The sequence below is a fragment of the Cajanus cajan genome, chromosome 3 (genome assembly GCF_000230855.2).
Source record: "Cajanus cajan strain Asha chromosome 3, NIPB_CcT2T_4, whole genome shotgun sequence".
NCBI lineage: Eukaryota > Viridiplantae > Streptophyta > Magnoliopsida > Fabales > Fabaceae > Cajanus > Cajanus cajan.
This window is the reverse complement of record NC_138519.1, coordinates 4,167,316-4,178,813: the sequence shown is the minus strand read 5'-3', so window position 1 is coordinate 4,178,813 and position 11,498 is coordinate 4,167,316. Positions and strand designations below refer to the sequence as shown.

Sequence of the window (11,498 nt, the reverse complement as noted above, 5' to 3'; positions counted from 1 at the left end):
CTCCATTGTTTGTGGAAAATTAATCTTTTGTTTTCATAAGTACCGTTGGTATAATATATTAAGGTTTAAATATGTTTTTAGCCTTTTAAATTTAAAATAAATTGGTTATTAGTCCTTCAAATTTAAAATTATTATTTTTAATCTTTGTAATTGTCAAAAATCTTGTTTTAATTTCTTAGATCACAAATAACATATTTAAAATGACTAATTAAGACAATTATATAATATCAACTAAATTTAATGTGATATTTTCATTAATAGAAATATCAATAAGTAGATTTTATACAATAATATTTGATAAATTTCTTAACAAAATTTGAATATAAAAACTAAACTAAAATTTTTTAAAATTTCAGGAATTAAAAATAACAATTCTAAATTTAAGAGATCAAAAATAAATTTAAAAGCCTAAAAACATATTTAAACCGTGTCAGGTTAAGTTTAAGTTAAGTTGTACAAATTTGAACAAGAATTTTCATTATTCGAAACTATAAGGAACCCGAATATAAATTACCCTTAGCAATACAGGCTGGTCCATCTTTTTTTTTATTTTAATGTATAATAATCAAAAGTTTCATTAGACAGGCATATTGTATATTTGTATTAAGTAGTAATAAGAGCTGTCAAAACGGGTTACCCGGCCCAGCCCGGCCCATCCCATTACGGATTGGCTATTTGGTGAGCCAACCCAACTTGGTTCATTTATTAGTGAGCTCAAAAAAATCAAACCCGGCCCAGCCTACCATAGATTGGTAGGTTAAACGGGTTGACTCACCTTTAAAAAAAATAATTTTTTTCATTTTTTTTCTTAATATACAACTAAAGCCCAAAAATTTAAACTTATTTTAAAAATCTGAGATTCTTAATTAAGACATCCATAAATGAATCATTCATCTTAAACATTAAATGATAATTTTAAATACAATCAAATCAAATCTAAATAATCTCAAATAGATAAATATAATCCAAAATCATCTTAAACTTTAAATATAATTCAAAATCATCTTAAACTTCAAATACAATCCAAAATCATAAAAATTACAAATCACAATCCAACATTAAATCATTATTGTCTCATGTTGGACTGCACCATGCCCCAATAATTATTGTATTTTTTCAACAAAAAAAAATTTAATCACGGGTTGGTGGGCCAGCCCGGCTCACCACGGGTTCAACCCGGGTGAGCCGGATTGTTAGTGAGCCGGGTTCAAATTTGACCCGTATTAAAATTTTTAAATTTTTTTCAACCTAACCCGGCTCGAACCTGTGGTGAGCCGGGTTGGCTCACCGGGCCAAACCCATTTTGACAGCTCTAAATTATTTATATTATATGAGAAAAAGACTTATGGGATGTATTGACCGGAATTTATGCCCACTTATGAATGAGCTGAGAGAATGGAACTAACAGATTTGGTTAGATGGATGAAGCCATCTCCATCCATTCCTCTGATGGAATCAAATTCTTTTATTTCATGCAAAACGTCATGCTCTGTCTTCTAATTCTTTTAATTATGTACATAAAAAAGGGTTTGTTCTTCCACCCAATTTTGACTGCCACATATAAATAGGTTATTTTATAGTATGTCGAATGTATTCCAATGCCAATTATTTTTGTACCAGTATCGTTTATTGTTTAGTATAACAATATTCTTTTGATCACGATATAATAGAATGGAATATCTATTATAGATTAAAAAAAAGTGACTATTGTCTATCAATAGCAAAGACAATGGAGCGGGGATAAGTTCCAATTTTACTAATTTTGTATGTCTTGTATTCATCTTTTATCTCATATATAACGGCTCCATTTTTGTCTCTGTTGGGATATAGGATATATTTGTATTCAGTTAGAATTTATATTTTATTGCAAAAAAATATATAAAAAAATTAACATAAAATAATAATTATAAAATTATATCAATTAAATTTTATTTGACATAAATTTAAAATATAATAAAGATTACATAAATGTTAAGTGATTTTTTTTAAAATAAATTAAATTTTTAGAAATTTAAAGTGGATACGGGTATAGTAGATATGAGACAGATAAATATATACTCATCCTTGTCCCTGTAAATTAAATCAAATATTATTCGTATCTATATCCGGTCAGATTATATATTGTATTCAAGTATTACGTATGAGTTTATTTATTCCTATTTATCATTGATATAAACATATTCAAGATGATATTTTCTTTTAATATAGTTTATTTTATATATAGTCGTAATTTTAAAATTAGACAACTTAATTAAAAAATATAAATAATTATCAGCTATTACTTGTGTAGACAGATGTTAATAGTAAAGAAATCCTATGAAACATATTATTTGACATATCTTTTTTAGATATATATTTTTTTATTGAATGAAATTTATTGAAATTTAATAGTGAGTCTAATGCTATATTTAATGAATCTATTGTATATAGTTTTCAAAAAAAATTAACTGGAGAGGGTGAGAACCGTTTTATTTGTAATGTATGTGTATGTGTATGTGTTTTTGAGTGACAACTAACAAATTATAGAAAAAGGTTGGTTGTGGGCCTTAATGTGAAAAAGGCATATTCTTAACTTGATCGCTTAGAAATTAAACTATGCACAATCTATACAAAGTTGTCAAAAAAGGAAACATTTGAAGGTGAAAAAGTGGAGCACAACTTGTTTTTTGCCACATGACGAGACAAAGATCATAAAGAAAGAACCTGAATGTCTCTGTTCACGTAATTTAACTGCAATTTGAAAAGAGAAAGAGGTCGACATAGTAACATCACAGATTACACAAGTATCACTTTGTTCATAGATCTGTGGTTATTGTTCTTTTTCAGCATTCATTGCATCAAGGGTTATAAATTATAATATGGGAGTTGAATTGTGTGGGCTACATAAGTTATTGTATGAGCCAAATTTTACCCCAAGCAAATAGTGATATGAGTTGAATGTGTTACATTAACTAAACTAAGAAATAAAAGTCATATTGAAGCTTTCCAAGTATGCTGTTGGATGAGAAGTGAATCAGACTAGTAACTCAATTGGTCCAAACCTATTCATATGATAAAAAAGAAAAGAAGGAGAAAATAGTAAATTAAGCAAGGCTATCAACCTTTCCACTTTGAAGTAGGTAGGTATGAGAGGACCGCATGTGCCCTATGCTCACCGTTTCATTCCAAAATTGACCTTCAACACCATCTCCATGTCCCACGCTTATTCATACATTCATGTAGGGGTGAACAACGGGTGAGTTTGGTCGGGTTCGGGTGAAAAATGTTCAATTTGTTGTAAATTAACTTTGAAAAAATGTGACCTATATCCGATCGACTAAACTTTCAATTTGAGGCGGTTTGGGTTGAAATGAATTCGGATTTGAGCGGGTGGGTACAATCGGGTTTGAATTTTTTTATAAACCAATTTATCTTAATGAAGATTAAGCTGATAAAAAATATTTTTAAAATAGTATATAAAAATAAAATGAAGGTGACAATATATGGTGTAAGTAGATTCGTAGTTAAAATATTTACGAACTAAAGAAGCAAAAATAAAAGATAACAAAATTCATAGTTGTTACATACAAAAGAAATCTAAAGTTAGATTACAAAACCCATAAGAAATCACAGTTGCACAAATTGTACTCAAAATGGAGATAAGAAGATGGAAAAGAAAAGACAAAGAAAGAAGCAAAAAGATAACTCTAAAAATGGACTAGTGTGTTGAGAAATTGAATGAGGAAGCAGAAGACAAAATAAACATTTAAGTTATGAGAAAAAGGAAAAAAATAAGTTACAAATTGATGACTATATTATACTTGAAATAAAGACTTTTAAGTTTGTACCATTGTTGGTTAGTTATACAAGAGTAATAAAAATTTAAACTTATCTCATTTTCGGTCAGGTTCGGTTTTTAGCAGGTTTAAAAATTCAAAACCGAACCCACCTAATATAACTTATATAAAATCAAAATTTTAACTTGATTTACTCATAAGACCCGCCCGAACCCACCCAAAAATAATATTTTTTATCGGATTTTTCAGGTTCGGTTCAGTATCGGTTTAATGTTTACCTCTAATACTATCTCTTCCTTATATACAGTTTTAATTTTTTTCAAAAATTACTCGCTAATCTTTAAAATTAAAAAATATTATTTAAACATTATAAAATAACAAATATTCTAACAGTGTATAAATAAGTAAAATATCTGCGTCCGTACAGATTCAAGTTGAACAGATCCACTTGTTGTTTGTGGCACTATAAATGGTCGCTGCGTCCACATGAAAAATTACCGGCTTGCAGAGTTTAATTATGTGGGGAAAAAGTGGTGGCACCTAAGGAAAAGACAGTAGCAGACGCCGGTGATTTTTCTCCACAAAATTAAGCTAAACTCAGTAGTCAGTAGTACCAACGCACGCACGCGGACACAGAGAAGAGGATGTGGAAACTCGCGCGTCTCGCTGCCGCCTCCAACGTCGCCCGATCGCGCCGCTTCTCCGCCGCGATTCCCGGTCCCTGCATTGTTCACAAACGCGGTGCTGACATACTCCACGATCCCTGGTTCAACAAGGTTTCTCATATCACAACACTTTTACTTCCTTTTCTTTCTTTCTAATACTGTGCCACTCTCCATTAATTTAGCATAAACTATTCAGTTTCTGTTTTTTTTTTTTTTTTTTTTTTTTTTTTTTTTTTTTGTAGCTACTATTCTGAGGCTCGTGCTTAAAAGTTACTATTTTGTTATTCCTCTTTTTTTTTATTAGAATGTTGATTACTGTGCTGATCATGCTCATGTGAAAATAGAAGCTAATTCTTTTTTGTTTTTCTTCCCAGTGAAATAAATTAAAATTGAAGCTAATTCTATTTTGTGTCATGGATATTATCCATAGCATGTAATTAAAGTTTGGTTGAATGCTTGACAAAAACGGGGTTTGTCGCGGCTTTTTGTTTTGCAAAATCTTTAGGATGTTGGACCTGTTTGGGTATAATTTTCAACAAGCATTTCTGGGAGAAAAATAATATGAATGAAAAATAAATCAAGCTTCTCCATAAGCTGCAATTAGCTTATGTATAAACTAATTTGTAGAAGGTCTCATATTAGCCTTTTCAAAATCTTATTTTTAACTTATGTAGTTTTAGCTCACGGGAAAGTTTATTTCTGTTATTTGGGTTTCTCTTCCTATTTATTTCTCTTAAAAATGTTTCTAAAAATGTTTATCTAGACAGACTCATTGTCAAATTGGGCATGAAATCTTTATGCACCGTCTTCTTCTGGATCCTGAATCTCTGATTTTTTCTTCTTCTTGTATTTGTTTTTAATTCTTGGAATGCAGGATACTGGGTTTCCGTTGACTGAAAGGGATAGATTGGGGCTTCGGGGCCTCTTACCTCCTCGTGTTATATCATTTGAGCAGCAATATGATCGCTTTAGTAAGTTTGAGGACCATTTTTTTGATATTTATTGATTGGGGTATTTCAGTAGTAGGCATTTTGCCTATCTTCTGAAAGCTATATTATCTAGTTTACCTGTCTTTCCAGTGAATTCATTCCGATCTTTGGAGAATAATACTCAAGGGCAACCAGATAAAGTTGTTTCCCTAGCAAAATGGAGGATCTTAAATAGACTGCATGACAGGAACGAGACTCTGTATTACAGAGTGAGTTAGACGATAGAGTTTGCTTTTTTTGGTTTTTGAGTTAAATTTCTTGTTAATGTGAGAGTATGATCAAATTTCTGTTATAAGTATATATCGTTAAATTTCATTTCTTTTCAGGTTCTTATTGATAATATTAAGGAGTTTGCTCCAATAATATATACTCCAACAGTTGGATTAGTGTGTCAAAATTATTCAGGGTTATTTAGACGTCCACGTGGAATGTATTTTAGTGCCAAAGATAAAGGAGAGATGATGTCAATGATCTATAACTGGCCAGCTCACCAGGTATTGCATTTGTTTTGGAAATTCAGTATCATTTTCTTTTTGTTCAATATTGAAATTGGAAATAGCTACTTTCCTTTTATCCTTCCCTTATAATCCTTACACTGCATTTTTCAACCCTGAAATTTTGAATTTTTGAAACACTTAATTGAATTCTGTAATTCTTACTCTGAATTTCATAAATTTCCACTTTGAGTGATAAATAAACAGATATTCACTTGGCTTGGAATTATGATATCCCCTTCTGTTGAAGTTTAATATAAAAAACTCTCGATATATTATATGTCAAAATTTTTAATCCTTAAAAAGGAACCAGTTGTTATAGAATGCAATATGGCTTCCTTTGTTACAGTTTGTATGGATCCAGATTAATGTATCCAAAAATATTTTTTTAGGTTGTGTTGTTGATGATTTTGGTTTTACTTTCCACAACATAAATGTTCTCATTGAGTGACGAAATTGGCTTGCAATTGTTCATTCGTTTTGTTTGGTTTTCATCATCTTACTGCTCTGTTGCAGGTTGACATGATTGTCTTAACAGATGGAAGTCGAATTCTCGGCTTAGGTGACCTTGGAGTTCAGGGAATTGGAATTCCCATAGGGAAACTTGATGTGTACGTTGCTGCTGCTGGCATCAACCCACAAAGAGTATGCTTCTTTTTATCTCTATATCTATTTTTTCATCTCAATCTCTGGCTGGCAGAAATCTGACAGGAGTTACTTATGGATTTTTTGTTGGTGGCCTAGGCTTGGGATAAAGAGCATTCTTAACATTTAAACAGTGGACAGGATTATTACTTATTCTAGGATAGATATAATTTCATTATTGCTTGTAATTTTCTCATTTGTAGTTACACATGTCTTCTCTAAATTACTTACAATGTGTTCATGATGTTCTAGCACCATTAAGATCATTAATTTGGAATAATAAGTCAATTAAATATCTTTTGTTTAACAACTACTTGATAATTTCACTCTTGTTAACTCACTGACGCTGTGTGGTTTTTCCAACTGTGGCAGATACTTCCAGTTATGCTGGATGTTGGCACCAACAATCAAAAGCTACTTGACGATCGCCTTTGTGAGTAAAACTCTGTTCTTTTTACATCTTCTGTTTTCTTGTTTATAGCTGTTTTTTGTCTTGGTAATTTACTTGGAAACAAGGATGGAGCCAGATACTTTTTTCATTACTATTTTAAATTTAGAAGCAGGAATGACTGATTAATAGACTGAACTGGACTATGGTTTTAGATCATAGGCATTAACACTTTAAAATTGTGGAACAAGAGTGAAAGATTAATATTTCAGCACCTTCTTTCCCTTCTGGGCTACTAATACTATTACTACAATAGAAGCTTTAGAATCTTTAGAATTAACATACCTTGCTTCTCAACCTTGCACATACTTCCCACCTCACCATAGCTAGCTTTGTAAGTTTAAGAGTTGTCAAATAATATGACTTATGTTGATATCAGAAGAAAATGGCATTTTTAACATCTTCATGTGGCAGATTTAGGACTTCGACAACCAAGGTTGGAAGGTGAAGAGTATCTATCAATTGTAGATGAATTCATGGAAGCTGTTCATGCTCGATGGCCCAAGGCTATTGTGCAGGTATGTTTGTTTATTTTTTCTCCTTTCCCCATTGATACGCATTGGTTTGTATTTATTCTAGCACATATTGCTCAATGTTCTATTTAGATTTTATCAATGTTGTGACTAGCATGTTGTGTTGATTTTTATCAGTTTGAGGATTTCCAAATGAAGTGGGCTTTTGAAACCCTGGAAAGATATCATAAAAGGTTTTGCATGTTTAATGATGATATACAGGTGAGAAAGTGATATTAAACATTGTTAATGTAGAAAATGTCTAATCACCAATGTGTTATCAAACACAGTGCGTTATTGAAGTAACTTATGAACCTTCAATTTTATTTCATGTCCTATAGGGCACTGCTGGTGTTGCACTTGCTGGATTGTTGGGAACTGTAAGAGCTCAAGGCCGATCATTGACTGATTTTGTGAACCAAAAGATAGTTGTGGTTGGAGCTGGGAGGTACTTCACTTTCAAAATTGATTATGTGAACATGATATTGGGTGTTCAATTTCTATTGTTGATTGTTGTTATTATATTCCTTCATTATAGCTATTTTCTGCCTCAAGCTTTTTTTGCCTGGATTGCAGTGCAGGGCTTGGGGTTCTGAAAATGGCCATCCAGGCAGTCGCAAAGATATCTGGGTGCAGTGAATTAGCTGCCAAAAGCCAGTTCTATTTGATTGATAAAGATGTATGCTTTTATGACCTTTACTAGCATTGTCAGTCCTTCAAGTTACATCATTGTGTTGGCTTTCGTATCCACCATAAAATAAAATGTCCTCCTTTTCAATTGTGGTTTTGAACGAACTTCATGTAATATAAACATCATTTTAATTTTTTTCATCATATTCTTTGTCTTGATTTGTCTTGGCATTTAATGTTGTTGGCACAAGAGAGGAAATAAATATTTGTGTGCAATAAATTATTTTTTGATGCTGCTATTTCATATTTGTATGTAGGGTGTCCAGTTTACATCATTACATTTTTAAATTTAATATGATAAAAATGCCATCTTTCTATGCAGGGTCTAGTCACAACAGAAAGGAAAAATCTAGATCCAGCTGCAGCTCCATTTGCTAAAACTCCAAGAGATATAGAGGGGCTCAGTGAGGGTGCTAGTATAATTGAAGTGGTAAATCTTACAGGATTCATTAAGGAAAATTCTTTTGGCTTAAGGCTCTACCTTTATGAATTTGAAAGAGTTGTTTTGATATGGAAGGACTAAACATCATTACTCTATTGATGCTAATTTTAAAGACTATTCATACTTTTATGTCCATCCTTTAATTCTTAATCCATCGATCTTTAGGTTAAGAAGGTTAAGCCACATGTGCTCCTTGGTTTGTCTGGCGTTGGTGGTATTTTCAATGAGGAGGTAATTACCTTCTACAATATAACTTCTATGTTCTATCATGTCATATCCTTCAGTGAGTTATATTAAATAAATAAATGGAATAGACATCTTTGACAGCTTTGGGTACTGTATTAGAACTTCTGCAGTTGAATTTCTTAATTTTAATGGTTGAGATTCAACTCAGGTGCTTAAGGCAATGAGAGAATCTGTTTCAACAAAACCTGCTATCTTTGCCATGTCTAACCCCACCATGAATGGTTTGTTTGTACAAGGCTCATCAAGCACTTATAATTCCTTAATAGTGTTTATGTTTTTTCACTGACTTTATTTGTTTATTTATTTATTTATTTTTGTGTATTATGGGAATAGCTGAGTGCACTGCTATTGATGCTTATAAGCATGCTGGGGAAAATATAGTGTTTGCAAGTGGCAGCCCTTTTGAAAATGTGGATCTTGGTAATTACCTCTTTATTTGGTGTTGAAGTATCTTGTATAGTTCAGATTATGCTTGGGTGTTAAAGAATAAATTGATTTAAAATTTTAAATTCCGTGCAGGTAATGGGAAAGTGGGCCATGTAAATCAAGCAAACAACATGTACCTGTTCCCAGGGTTGGGCATATCTTCTTGGCTTGTATATTCTAATAAATTATACCTGTCAGTTGAATTGTGTAACTTCAATTTAACCATTTCATTTCAGAATCGGTTTGGGAACTCTTCTGTCAGGTGCTCACCTTATAACAGATGGAATGTTACAGGCAGCTGCCGAATGGTATGATGTTAATATCGATTATTTTTTTATTAACCAAAAGCTATTGGAAGTGGCATTCATTGAAGTTTGGCAACATGTCTTCTGACATTATAGAGTCCCTAGCATAATAGAATTTACTAGGCTGCCATAATCATTGAACTGTCTGTCCTTGTCGTTTCTGTTGCCTCCACTTTCTTGTTCTCTACATTTCTTTCTTTCAAATTCCATTCTATATAGGTCTTATGTGTTCTTTTCCTTATCCGGAAAAACGTGCACTACTTGGTATTCATATGAATTAGCCATAGTTTTTTAAGTACTAGTTATCTTCAATGCATTTCTTCTGCAAGTTATATGATGAAAATTATATTACTAATTTCTTTTGACTAAATTGCATCTTCCTTTTCAATTTTCCCAGTTATGACTTATGATGGGATGCCATTTAATGCTTGTTTTCAAATAAATTACTAACATACTGACATCCTTGCAGCCTTGCTTCATACATGGCTGAGGAAGATATCTTAAAAGGAGTTTTGTATCCATCCGTTGATAGGTAATATTCTTTTTCCTCTTGATATCTTTTGCTTTTCATTTTTCTTTGGCTCTGCTTTTCCTGTTGTCTTTTGTAATGACAAGGACAAATGAATCTGAAAATTTTAATGAACTTAAAACAATGATTCGGTGAATGTTATTATCTAGGATTCAGATGCCAAGTATGGCACCAAATATCTAGTAGTATATATCGGTGTTGCCACTCATCTTTCATCTAAGGTGATCTAATATGGTTAGAAAGATGTATACTCAGTTTTTTATGAGAAAAAAATGGTCTTGTTGATTTGGTTGTTTGTTTAGAAGTTAAGAAATTCTTAATATAACTGATATTATGCTCTTCTTTTATCAATGCTACTTTGCTTGCTGCAGCATACGGGATGTTACGGCAGAGGTTGGGGCTGCTGTGCTTCGAGCAGCAGTCGAAGAAGAACTGGCAGAAGGACATGGTGATGTGGGGCCCAAAGAACTTTCCCATATGTCAAAAGTATGGAAAATTTTCAGATAAAAAATCTTTGAAATATTAAAACTACTGATAGAATGTGCCACTAAGTTTTGCATGCAAGCAGTCTAGAATGTATTGATTGACATATCTGTAAATTGCAAAATTAACTGGTGGTTAATGTTTTCAGGATGAGACTGTGGAGTACGTCCGAAGCAATATGTGGTATCCTGTGTATTCTCCTCTAGTTCATGAAAAATGATATCCTGTCTATATGTACAATTTTTTGGGGTCTCAGTGCACTTCACGTCTCAAAATGCTGCTGCCAAGACTTTGGTTTCTAATCTAATACTCTTAATTAAAATTTATTACTAGCCACGTCCAGTATTGGATGGCAAATAGCGAAAAGGGGAGATATATGTCTCTATTCGTTTCGGCCGTGAATTTATTGTATTAGTATTGAAATTTGACATTTTATAGTTCCTTATATTGTCTATGACCATGTTGGAGTCTGGGAGACACTTGTTCATAGTTGTGGATTAGTGGTTTCATTTTGTAGCATTCTTGTATAATGGTGGCACATATATTTATATTTATAGAAACTTTCTTATTTAACTTCTCTAAAAATACATGTAAACTTAAGATTTGTTTGTAACTTAAGAATTAATACTCATCTCAACCAAGAAAGTTCCCATAACTTAAAAGCTATTCAAAATTAACCTTAATATGATATATTAAGTATAATCATTTGGTATGTATTTGTATTTATACCGTACTATTTTGTCATTTTTCTAAATTCAACAAAACACACACACACTCACACACACACATATATATATATATATATAAACCCGAACATTATAATGGAAATTTCATGAAAAATAACATAA

General features: G+C 31.9%; 1 protein-coding gene across 1 annotated transcript; it reads left to right on the top strand.

Moving 5' to 3' along the window:
- Positions 1-4,264: 4,264 nt before the first annotated feature.
- On the top strand, positions 4,265-11,235 carry LOC109797379 (NAD-dependent malic enzyme 59 kDa isoform, mitochondrial). Its single transcript, XM_020357405.3, has 19 exons — positions 4,265-4,552; positions 5,316-5,412; positions 5,521-5,639; positions 5,757-5,924; positions 6,441-6,569; positions 6,942-7,002; positions 7,432-7,535; positions 7,668-7,751; positions 7,871-7,977; positions 8,106-8,208; positions 8,542-8,649; positions 8,827-8,892; positions 9,056-9,128; positions 9,241-9,327; positions 9,427-9,481; positions 9,570-9,641; positions 10,108-10,170; positions 10,539-10,653; positions 10,799-11,235. The coding sequence occupies exons 1-19, from the start codon at positions 4,421-4,423 to the stop codon at positions 10,868-10,870; spliced, it is 1,815 nt and encodes a 604-aa protein (XP_020212994.1). The 5' UTR covers positions 4,265-4,420; the 3' UTR covers positions 10,871-11,235.
- Positions 11,236-11,498: the final 263 nt, after the last annotated feature.

What these genes read in the sequence shown, in the direction of transcription:
- LOC109797379 (XM_020357405.3), top strand. Translation starts at nt 4,421, where the DNA reads ATGTGGAAACTCGCGCGTCTCGCTGCCGCCTCCAACGTCGCCCGATCG. An exon ending in ACGATCCCTGGTTCAACAAG is followed by an intron (nt 4,553 to 5,315) that starts GTTTCTCATATC and finishes CTTGGAATGCAG; the next exon opens with GATACTGGGTTTCCGTTGAC. An exon ending in GTTGTGGTTGGAGCTGGGAG is followed by an intron (nt 7,978 to 8,105) that starts GTACTTCACTTT and finishes CCTGGATTGCAG; the next exon opens with TGCAGGGCTTGGGGTTCTGA.